At 48.8% G+C, this 11,097-nt stretch overlaps 2 protein-coding genes across 3 annotated transcripts; both read left to right on the forward strand.

Moving 5' to 3' along the window:
- Positions 1 to 3,353: 3,353 nt before the first annotated feature.
- anxa13 (annexin A13) lies at positions 3,354 to 7,496 on the forward strand. 2 transcript variants are annotated; one of them, XM_057012880.1, is made up of 11 exons: positions 3,354 to 3,639; positions 4,326 to 4,401; positions 4,483 to 4,577; positions 4,650 to 4,817; positions 4,897 to 4,930; positions 5,576 to 5,655; positions 5,733 to 5,801; positions 5,865 to 5,966; positions 6,115 to 6,190; positions 6,266 to 6,378; positions 6,574 to 7,496. In XM_057012880.1, exons 1-11 carry the CDS (start codon positions 3,625 to 3,627, stop codon positions 6,691 to 6,693), a joined length of 948 nt encoding a protein of 315 aa, XP_056868860.1. In that variant the 5' UTR covers positions 3,354 to 3,624; the 3' UTR covers positions 6,694 to 7,496. The 2 variants fall into 2 exon arrangements, with proteins under 2 accessions (XP_056868860.1, XP_056868859.1); XM_057012879.1 differs by having other exon boundaries at positions 3,362 to 3,639; positions 4,647 to 4,817.
- Positions 7,497 to 7,936: 440 nt separating this feature from the next.
- LOC130513805 (coiled-coil domain-containing protein 106-like) lies at positions 7,937 to 10,793 on the forward strand. Its single transcript, XM_057012877.1, has 5 exons — positions 7,937 to 8,121; positions 8,832 to 9,045; positions 9,121 to 9,324; positions 9,776 to 9,982; positions 10,192 to 10,793. Exons 2-5 carry the CDS (start codon positions 8,838 to 8,840, stop codon positions 10,569 to 10,571), a joined length of 999 nt encoding a protein of 332 aa, XP_056868857.1. The 5' UTR covers positions 7,937 to 8,121; positions 8,832 to 8,837; the 3' UTR covers positions 10,572 to 10,793.
- The last annotated feature ends 304 nt before the right edge of the window (positions 10,794 to 11,097 follow it).

The raw sequence follows: 11,097 nt of genomic DNA on the forward strand, positions 1-11,097 counted from the left end.
AGAGGTGGGAGGGGCCTGAAGACGCCTTCAGGGTCACGGTGAACTGTTGTCAGTGGGGGGTGTACAGGTGTACCTCATGGTTTGTTGCACATGATCACGGCTGGTTTTCTCAGCAGATGGAGGAGGAAATAATGGAGACCAATGCCACCAACTAACGCCTGGTCCTGCTCAGGGTTTCTCCCAGGTCAGAGTTTCTCCTGCTGCTCTCGCTTGTTCGGGGCTCCGACTTTCTTGATATTAACAGATGCTGTATTAAAAGGGTTTTATTGAATTGAAGACTTTTGGAATCAAAGCGCCTGAGAAATCTCACAGAATATCTTCTTTTGTCAGTGAAAGAAGGTGGTAAACCTCCTCCGAGAGCCACGAACACTCACCTGGACCTTCCCCTCCTGGAGCTCCTGGAGTCTGTGAACGTTCAGCATTTCGGTTGGTTCTTCATTTCACATCACTGGTGGTTTCTCTCATAGTGGGTTAAACTGGACCCTGAGACTGGGGCTGGGGGGCCGGAGTGGATGAGACCCAGCCGGCCGCCCCTGGAGGCAGCCGCTCTCCCACGGGGCGGTGCTCCCCATCCTCCAGGGCCGGCTCTCGGGCCCAGACTCCCACATGCAGCTCTCACAGCCTCGTCCATGGCTGCATCATTAGCGGAGCCCCCGGTGATGTGAATCGATGACTCACTCCTCCCCCACCTCCTCCTCCTCCCCCACCTCCTCCTCCTCCTCCTCCTCCACAGCCAGATGATCCACACACGAGCTGCTCTCGTGCTGGAGCTCAGGTGCACGGATGAGAGGTGCAGATGTGCGCCCGCTCTCTGAGGCTGTGAAGGACGACTCTGGCCCGGTCCCGTCCAGATTTATAGTGTTTTAGGAGATGAACAACCCTCGAAGACATCGGTAATCGATGTCGTTATCAGTCTTCCTGAAACCCGAGACTTCATTAATCAGTGGGATCCTCCGCCACAACCGGAGCTCATCACATATTTACGAGCCAAATTACACCCGAGCTGCCGGGCCAGGTCGTATAACCCCCGTAAGGGCGCCGTTTTACCTCATTTTACAGCCGTTTGATTACAATTATTTGAACTCTCAACGTCAGATTGGATCTGTGTGGCGTCTGTGGACAAAAAAAAACTGGACCACCCCCCCCAGATGGTGGCACCTCCTCCAGTCAGGGAACCCTGCTGCCACCTCAGGGTGACACGAACAGTCACGGCTTTCCTGTGTGTTCCTGTCAACAATCCCTGTGTGTGTGTGTGTGTGTGTGTGTGTGTGTGTGTGTGTGTGTGTGTGTGTGTGTGTGTCAGCTGCGTCTGTGGTGGCATGTGTGAGTGAGGCGTACCCTAAAGGAAGTATCCCGTGACATCAGGGGAAGGTCAGATTGATCGGACTTCCTGAGTCGTGTATTGGCTAAAATCTCGTGTTTCGCTCCCTCCTGAGACGGTGGAGGGTCCTCTGGCGGGTGGAGACAGCTTGATTCCATCCCGATAGCGCAGCGTTCGCACGTTTAACGTGGCGTCTGTAGCGACGGCGTGTTCTGTGGGAGCTTTCTGAAGGTCTCCTTGTGGCGGGTTGAACGTGACGACATTAGCGGGAGCAGAACGGCTCCCAGGCAGACCCAGTCCTATTATCCCCGTTCAGCTCTTCTTCTGCGCCCTCTCTCCGTTTTGACGTCCAGGTGAGTGAGTCACTGCCGTGCACGTCTGAATGGAGCCCGTGCGAGTGCTCACTCCGACTTCTCCTTTATGTATCGCTCATAATCATCCAATTACGGCCATTTGCCGAAGGTGAATGGGCTCCGCTGCCGCCGCCGCCGCCGCCGCTACTCAGGGATCCAGGTGTCGGTGCTGGATAGTAACTCGTTCACTCATCGCTCCTGGAAAAGGGAGAATCAGGATGTGCCTCCACGATGTTCATGCTAGAACGATGAGATTGTATTAGGTCAAAGGTCACCGCCTCAATCTTTGCGAGGTCCCAGTAATGTAATACACCCCCCCAGCTCTTTACCATGACCTCTAACCCCAGTCTTAGCTCCTGTGGACGGGACCCACTCATAATGTCCTCACTTTGCTGGGGAAATGTGTCATCAGGACAGTAACACACACTCCACCACTCAGGAAGCCGTGAGCGTGAGTCAGCCTCGTACTACGACTTGATGTGAGTGGGCTAAATGAGCGACTGCTGGTCTGTCTGACAGGACCAGATCGTCTGGATCACAGAAATGTTTCCACAGCATGCGGCACAATGCGGCTTCTTTCCCTTGGAAGCAAAACTGACCTTGACTTTGACCTTTGAGCTCCCGCTTTGAGTACCAAATTTGTTCCCATCATGTTTAAAAAAAGAACGTGATGTGAGGTAATTGTAACCTTTGACCTCCACTCGCCCATCAGATCGTCCACGATTGATTTGCTTGTTCCGAAAGTGAAAATAAAAACCTCCCGGTTCACGCGCAGGGATGCATTGTAGTGAGCACCTTTGGCCACTAGATGGAGCTGTTGGTAAATGTTTCAACACCACATCAACGACTGGGACCAGTTGGTCGACTCACTGGCTGGAGTCTCTGAATGCTCTCTTTTGTTCCCGGGCCTCAACAGGAACCCCCTCATAAGTCTACCAAAATAAAAATAACTCAAGCAGTCTTAGGCTTGCTATGGCCTGCTAACGATTGGGAGGGATTGTGGTGCATACTGGAACCTACCACCAGGGGAGGGGAGATAGAGTCTGATATACTGTCTGTGATTTTTTTTTTTTTTAAAATGTGAAAATGTTCATTTTCCTTTAAAATGTTTTTGGCAATTGTTTAAGACATCTGTAAAGTGATCCAGTGTTCCAATAAACAACATGCTAGGCTAGACTGAGCTAACGGCTTCACGTTCACGGTAGTTATCGGAAGCTTTACGATACATCTCAACATTAACTGACACCAACTATAACATTTCATGCTAAAAACAGCATCAGTGTGTGATTAACTCGCTTTGTCCGAAATGTTTGTGACTCTCGGGGTAATTACACACGACAGCAGTTTAATTGCACGTCTCTGAGCATCTAAACATGCTATTTCGAAGCGCTAATCTCCGTGTTTAAAGCGCAGTGCAATTGGGGGGGAGACAAACCCAACAATATTGAGCTCAGCCTGCAGCAATTTTAAAATCTTAACTCATTTTCCTCTCTGATGCAAGATGCATATTAAATTATTTTGTACTAGTGGCTTCTCGATTTCAAAATAAAAGCACCGCAGTTACGTTGGCGAGTCAGTGGCGCCCCCTGCCGATTGTTTGGTCACTCGCAGATATTAAACGTGTTATTTTGCCTCATAAATATGCGGTGAACACGCACATCGCATCAGATATGCGTGGCTTGCGTCCCTTCACAGATTTCACGCCTGTTAAACGTGTCATTTGGCCTGTTTAACCGACTCATTTGGGCTCCGTCGTGGATCAAAGTCCGAGCAGCTGCACTGATTCGGCGCGTGCGCCCCAGTCTCACGCGACCATCGCGTAAACGGTTAACGGGCCAGTCGTGACGTCACCCGCCTCTCTCTGTCAACCAGGGCCGCAGTTTGCTCCTCGGAACTCGGATCTGTGGAAAATCCTCCTCCCGCCTCAGCAGCAGAACCTCGGAGCCGAACATGGGCAACTGCCAGGTGAGTGACGTCACGCCCCGGCGTGGTTTGCGGCGTTTTGGTCTCGAAATTGACGCACATCGGAACCATCGTGCGCCGCCCCCCCGCCCCCCCATCACTGTTGCGTGTCGGACGGTGGATCGACCTGATGAAACCTCAGATTTCTGCTCCATCGGTGCGTTTCTGGACTTGTAATCACCAAATCTGCGCACATCAGTTGCGTGATTTTGATATTTTTCGGTAAAAGAAGCGCCGCAGTGGGACACCCCCCCCCCTCCCTCCCCTCTTTACGGGAATTCATGCGGCTCCGTTGAAATGGGGGGAGGCGGCCGTTACCCCCCCCCCCCCCCCCGTATGTGACTAGATTTGCTCACGTAAATTTGTTGGTCCAGTGCTTTGTCGGAAACTTCATCAAAGACAAATTTATTTCCCAGCAAAGTTGATTTATTGGGGCTCAGATCCGTTTTTCCACCGTGAGCTCCCCCCCCCACACACACACACACACACACGCACGCACGCAAGTTTCCAGAATTCCTCAAAAACTGCCAGGTTTTCTCCCCTCAACGGTATTTGAATCGGTTCGGTATTTGAATCGATTTTGCTTGATTATTCGAATTTCTCATGTCAAAGATGTTGGGTTTGGGTCGGCTGTGCTGCTTCCTGCAGCAAATATCCCCCCCAAAAATTGTTTCTTTTTATGTTTTCAGCCAACAATCGTCCCTTATGAAGGCTTTGATGTCATGGCTGACATCAAGGCGATTCGCAAAGCCTGCAAAGGATTAGGTGAGTTTCCTCCTCAAAAAAAATCGCCATTTTGAGTTTTCGTAAATTTACTCGGATACATGTAACTTGTTTTTAATTCAGGGACCGACGAGCAGGCCATCATCGACATCCTGGCGGACCGCAGCTCATTTCAGCGGCAGGAGATCAAGCAGGCCTACTACGACAAGTACGACGATGTAAGAGCCTTTCGCGCTAGCATTAAAATCGGAAGGTTTCCGCGGGTTTCAATCGTATTTTTGTGACAGGAGCTGGTGGACGTGTTAAAGAAGGAACTGTCGGGGAACTTCGAGAAGGCGATCCTCGCCATGCTGGACCCGCCCGTCATCTACGCCGTGAAGGAGCTGAGGAAGGCCATGAAGGGGGCGGGCACCGACGAGGACGTCCTGGTGGAGATCCTCTGTACTGCAACCAATAACGTCAGTGGCGCCTTTGTCACGTTTACCAGTTTTCTGTTTGACGTAAACAGGCTAATGTTGGAACCGCTTTCCCCGACAGGATATCGCTCTGTTCAAAGAATGCTATTTCCAAGGTAAGATGCTAAATATGTCATTTTTGTGTGAATCAGTAAAGGAAATGGAAAAGAGTGACTCATTCAGAACAGCTAACAATGCTCTTCCTTCTTCCTCAGCTGGCTAATTAGTCACACTTTATTTTGACGTTGGCCTCCTATTATCTTTGCCAACATGTTTATTTTTAGCCCGGGTAGGTTTTTCTCCCCCCAACATGTTAACGATTACATTTGTGAGTGATGGGATTTAGATTAAAACGGTCTGTTGTCAGTTGTTTGCCTGCTTAGCTGTGTCAGCTGGGTTTCGTTGTGTTGCTAACAGCACATTCCATGACTGCTGATTAAATTAGACAGCCCAAATTAGCAGCCTGTAGCTAGCTAAATTGACTCAGTTGGTGCATTATTGTTGCTTTATTCCATTATTATAAGGCTAGCTAATCTTCCTGGAGCATGCTAACCTGTTGCTAATGTAACATTCGGCTTGAATACTGTGTAGCTTGACTCTGACTTGAATTAAATAACTTTGAGACCTGAATCTTTTAATGTCAGGCTGTTTTAGCAAGTTTAGCAAATCTAACACGCTAATTTGGTTGAACGGTACAAATTATTAACGTTGAACGAGGCCTAATTTTTAGGATTTGTGTTTCTTTTGCGTTTCTTTCTCAGTACACGAACGTGACCTTGACGCTGATATTGAAGGAGACACAAGCGGGGATGTGAGAAACCTGCTAATGGCTCTGTTGCAGGTTCGTTTTCACTCTGAACGATGAGCTAACACGGCTGCCATTCAACTCGTTAACATAGAAAAGTCTTCTTCCACCAGGGAAACAGGGACGAGAGCTATGAGGTGGACGAGGGTCTGGCCGAACAGGACGCAACTAGCTTGTTTGAGGTAATGTTTGCTTGCTTAAAAAAGCAGCTAGTTGGCCGTTAATCACCTGACCATTCCTGGCAGGCTGGCGAGGACAGGTTTGGGACGGACGAGTCTACGTTCAGCTACATCTTGGCATCCAGGAATTACCTCCAACTTCAGGCCACTTTCAAAATCTACGAGCAGGTCAGTTTTAGATTCTAGCTAGCTATATAACCAGATTTTATCCTGTGCAAAAAAGGGGAAATTATGTATTTTTATCATATACCCAATGAAGAATTTAAAGATTATTTATGGCTCTGGAAATCCTGATTCGTCCCTTTTCCCTCTTAAGCTCTCTGGAACGGAAATCCTGGACGCCATCGAGAACGAAACCTCCGGGACGCTGAAAAAATGCTACATCGCTCTGGGTCAGTTAAAACGCCCCTGTTCTTCAAAAAAACCCAAATTCGTGAGAAAAGACTGAAAGTCCGTCTGTCCCGCAGTGAGAGTCGCTAAGAACCCTCAGCTCTACTTCGCCAGGCGTCTGCACGACGCGATGAAAGGCGCAGGCACCGATGAGGACACCCTAATTCGCATCATTGTTTGTCGCTCTGAGGTAACGGAAGAGAGAAATATATAGTTAAATCATCGTGCTGACTCATGACAGACGTTAATGGCATTTGTTAGTCTTGATATCTGCTGCTAATTGTACATGTGGGCAGTAGGAAGCGGCTAGCCTTTGGTAACATAGACCAGAGATAAGCTGCAGCGGCCACTTTAACCTCTCAGAAATGCATTTTTCTGCCAACAGTATGACCTGGAGACCATTAAGGAGATGTATCTGGAGAAGTACGACGTGTCTCTGAAGGACGCGCTGAAGGACGAGTGCAGCGGCGACTTTAAACGCCTCCTTTTAGCCATCTGCCACTAAAAGTGGACGGAAAATCTTTTATCCGATCCTTTTATTGTTCTTTAATAACAAACTAACACTGGTCAGTATGCTAGGATTCAGGCCTCGCGTCCGAGCCTGCCAATCTGGATCTTTTTAAACTTTCTCTAAACTATAACAACCAAATCCTGACATCCTTGTGCCTCTGAGTCCTCACTTCTGTCAAATTTATTAGCACTGAATCACTTTTGGTCCAGATTTAGCCCAGATTTGTTAACTCTACCAATCTGGTGACCCACATGCAACACTGTCGCGCGCTAAAAAAAGTCCGCCTGTGTTTGATTTTCTGCTGCTACAATACAGATTTGTGTTTCACGCCTTACACAGACATCACCATTCCGTACAGCGGGATGGTTTCATGAAGAAATTAAAGTGGGAAATGAAGGAATGTTAGCATGAATTATGAAGGCTATACAATGTGACATAAATAGGAAGTTTATTTAATCTAAAGTAAGCTTGAAACCTCACTGTGCTATATTTTTGACACTGACAAACCTTGATGAATCCCACCTCAGCTTACCCAACGTATTTTTATTTATGATTAGCAGGATAGATTGTTTCCATATAGCATTGTTTCATTTTCAGTTTTAGCTGCTGTAGGTCAAATGTCATGTGGGAAAACTGTTTTAACGTCTCCACAAGGCAGCTGATACACTTTAAAATGACCACTAACTTAATCAGCCATTACAGTGTTTGGGATGTAGTTATGTCACCCTGGATGTCAGTGTTGGCTTCATTAGCCAAAGACTGTTAGCAACCTCCAAATAAAACTTCTTTTAACACCATTTTGGCAGTTTTACTTATTGGTTGTAAAACTGTATTTCACAGAAATTTGTTTTGATTTGCAAGTTATGTCACAACATACAGACTGAGCAAAACATACTTTGCTGTAAAACGCAAACTTAATACGATTAACTTTGATTACTGTTTTTTAAATTAATTAGCAGCTACGATGGTCGCAAACTGAATTTTTAGCGCCTTGCCATCGGGGACACGCCCCCTTGCTATTTGTTTTGATGCGTTTACGATCTGTCGGACATAAATCCCATTAAAATTTCACGGTACAAAACTGAATGATATCAAATCTAAAATATGACATTAAAATATCACCTAAAGTTGTATTAAGTGTATCAATTATAAATATCAAGGATCAAGAAAAGAACTAGATAATCAATTGAGTATGATGCTCCAAAATAGAGCTGATTTTCCATCAGGTACCTGAAGGCCGCGCTATCTGCCGTGGCCCCGCCCCTCTCAGACATGATCGTCGCAGCGTCTCTTTTCTCTTCTCTTTTCTCTTTATATTTTCAATAAAATTGTGAATTTCAAACGAGGTGACATTTCAACGACTACCTACAGCAACACCGAGACGTTTTCGACACCGTTTCCGCCTACTGAACTCTTCTAAAGGTACGTTTTCCTGCGTGTTTTTGTCTCCCTCTTTACTGTTAATTATAGTCATTAGCATCCATCTTGGTAGCTAATTAAAACTGCTGCAGGGAGAAACTGCCGGACTATTGTGCATCTACACATGCCACCTTTGGGTTTTATGTATTCTTTAAAATCTGCGTTATGTGATAAAGCGTTTGTTCCCCCTCTTTTTAAATTCAATTTAATACTTTACGGGAGGGTTTTGTGGCACATGAACGCGGTCATATTAGCTCGCGGGCCACCGTAGTTTTACTGTATAGAGCGCAAATGTACATGTAAACATCTTGTGTAAAGTCTTGCAGGCAGGTTAGACACTGCAGCACCGGTGTTGGGATGCTGCTGCTGACACATGTTAATCTCCATCACCATGGCAACGTGGAGTCAGAACTGTGATGAATTACTGGTTTTCCACCTGCAGAAATCTCTTTCTCCAGAACTGGCCTGTTAGAAACGAGTATTACAGAAAGTTTAGGATAAAATCCCTGTATTAACACCAACAAAACTGAATCCTGTGTAGAAGTAAAATGAAGGTTTCATCAGTGTTCAGAACACGATTTATTGTCTATTGTCTGCGAAGGCAAAAGTAGCGAACGCCACACAGACGAGTTCATTCATGGTCCCATAAACGGCTGCAACCGTCTGCAGAGCTGCAGAAACGACCCGTTGGTATTCCAAAACTCATGTTTCAGACGGCGATGTCGTCCGTGTGGCATCCGGACCCGTCGGGCTTCTCCCCCTGCATGGAGATCGACTCCAGCTCGGTCAGGTGCAAAGAGCGGCTCGCCTCCCCGTCCTGGCTGAAGCAGGAGCAGGACGACCTCCGCATCATCAAGTGGGAGAGCTGTCAGACGGGCACCTCGGCCGACGCCGTCCAGGACAACACCCCCAGCAGCGCCATGTCTGGTAAGAGCGGAGGCCGTTTTCAGACGGGCTCCGAGCTGTGACGGCAGTCTGGCTCTTCTCCCCCCCCCCCCGCAGCTGCCTCGCACGTGGACGGCCTCCCGCCGAGGGTGCTGCTGACCATCACCAAGCTGCAGTGCATGCTGGAGAGCAAGCAGGAGCGCATCGCTGCGCTGGAGAAGCAGGTGGAGGACCTGATGCAGGACCGCAAGTTCCTCAGGACGCAGGTCGAGAACCTGACCAGCAGCCGGTCCATGCAGGCTTTCGCACCACCCGCTGAAGGTCTGTGTCTGAAAGGTTCTGGTCCAGGGGTGGGCAAACATTTTGATTCGTGGGCCACAAGCATTACAACAAAATATCTGACTTTGGAATGAGTCTTAGAACACTTAAAATCAAATGAATAAAATGTGCCTTTTTAAAAAAAATTAATAACCATTTCTTTTAAAGCACTGAAAGTTCTGTTATCCTTCAGGATATCACCATCACTCTCCTCCTGACTGTCTTTTTTCTAGTGGGAAAACACCAGAATTGCAGTGAAAATATAACATTAACAAGGTTTATTCATTTAATTTTTCAAGTTTGGCGGGCCGGATTAAAACGTTTAACGGGCCGCGTGTGGCCCCCGGGCCGTAGTTTGCCCATGCCTGTTCTGGTCTCTGGATCCTCCTTCAGCTTCCTGAGTGCACGCTTGATTCCCCACCAACCATAACCTTTGACCTTTGCTTCGCCGCAGCTCCGAAGCCCAGCAAGGGGCAGCACTCCGACGGCAAATCACGGAAAAGAGAGCGAGCGTCCTGCAGCTCATCCGACGGCAGCCCGAGCGGCTCCGAGGCCTCGGACTCGTCGGAGGCTTCGGCCGCCTCCAGCGAACACCGGAGGAAGAAGCACCACAAAGAGAAGAAGCGATCGAAGAAGACGAAGGACTACAGCAGGAAGAGAGGTAGCCGTCGCTCTTTGGTCGCTTTACCGCTCCTCCTCCACAGGAACGCCTTCGGTCGGAGGCCGAATGGGCGCGTGGCTCACCAACCGTCTGATTCCCGCGGCGCCGAATGATGTTTCTGGTCACAGGCGAGCCAAAATGGCCGCCCCCCCTGCTAGCATGATTAGCAGTCGTTGATTACCTCTCTATCTGGTTATCGATCCTTCCAGCTACCGGCGTCCAGTACGTCATCCACCGCTACAAACAAGTCCTCACGGCTTTCGTCAAGAAGAAGAACATGAGCGAAGCCTTTCGCCACCTCGGGATCGACCGGAACACCATCGCCAACACGGCCTCCATCGCCGAGCTGCACCTGGCCGGCGTGGACTTTGTCCACCTGGTGGGGAGGTTTCGCCAGGGGGAGGAGACGCTGGTCAACTACGCCCAGCGCTGCACCATGGTCATCGACAGTGACTCTGACTTGTCCCAGAAAATCGACCAGATGAAGGCGAACGGCGAGCTGCTGCCAATCTCGGGGAAAAGGCCCAGGGGGGTGCACTCTCAGATGCACCAGATAGGGGGCGCCACAGAGAGCATATTGATAGGTTGATGATGATACATTTGCATGGAGATGTGGGGAAAAAAGGTGCAGCTGTCACGGAAGAGCAGTACCTCTGTATGTCCACCAGAGGGCAGCACACACCTGGTAGCGTGAGGGGGCGGCACGTCTCCATCCACATGTGACTTTGTCATCATGGACTCGTTCACTTGTAATTTATTTCTTCAGCATTTGCTTGTCATTGAAAATTAAATCCGACTGGATTGAAGCTAACTGTTAGCATGTTCCAGTTAATCAGGCCTGAAGCCCCCACCTGAGCCGAACGGGGCTCCTCTTCTCCAGACCAGTGTTGGGATCGTTGGGAATCCCTTCCCGTCCTCTCCTTCCCAGCCAAACAACTGGTGCAGAACCAGATCAGGGGCTGCCCCCCCCCCATGCTGGTTATTCCCCCCTAGACTTCCTGCTTATCTTTCACTTTCACTTCCCATTCTTCCCAGCCCCTCCCCCACTCTCAGCCCCCCCTGAACTCATTCAGTCGGTCCTCATTATCTTCCTCCGTCTCGTCTTCATCCTCCAT

This window comes from Takifugu flavidus, chromosome 17 (genome assembly GCF_003711565.1).
Source record: "Takifugu flavidus isolate HTHZ2018 chromosome 17, ASM371156v2, whole genome shotgun sequence".
Taxonomy (NCBI): domain Eukaryota; kingdom Metazoa; phylum Chordata; class Actinopteri; order Tetraodontiformes; family Tetraodontidae; genus Takifugu; species Takifugu flavidus.

Coding starts and splice junctions, on each gene's coding strand:
- anxa13 (XM_057012879.1), top strand. Junction 5,656..5,732: donor TGCTAATGGCTCTGTTGCAG/GTTCGTTTTCAC, acceptor TTCTTCCACCAG/GGAAACAGGGACGAGAGCTA. Junction 6,191..6,265: donor AAAATGCTACATCGCTCTGG/GTCAGTTAAAAC, acceptor TCTGTCCCGCAG/TGAGAGTCGCTAAGAACCCT.
- LOC130513805 (XM_057012877.1), top strand. CDS start 8,838: ATGTCGTCCGTGTGGCATCCGGACCCGTCGGGCTTCTCCCCCTGCATG. Junction 9,046..9,120: donor CCCCAGCAGCGCCATGTCTG/GTAAGAGCGGAG, acceptor CCCCCCCCGCAG/CTGCCTCGCACGTGGACGGC. Junction 9,325..9,775: donor TTTCGCACCACCCGCTGAAG/GTCTGTGTCTGA, acceptor GCTTCGCCGCAG/CTCCGAAGCCCAGCAAGGGG.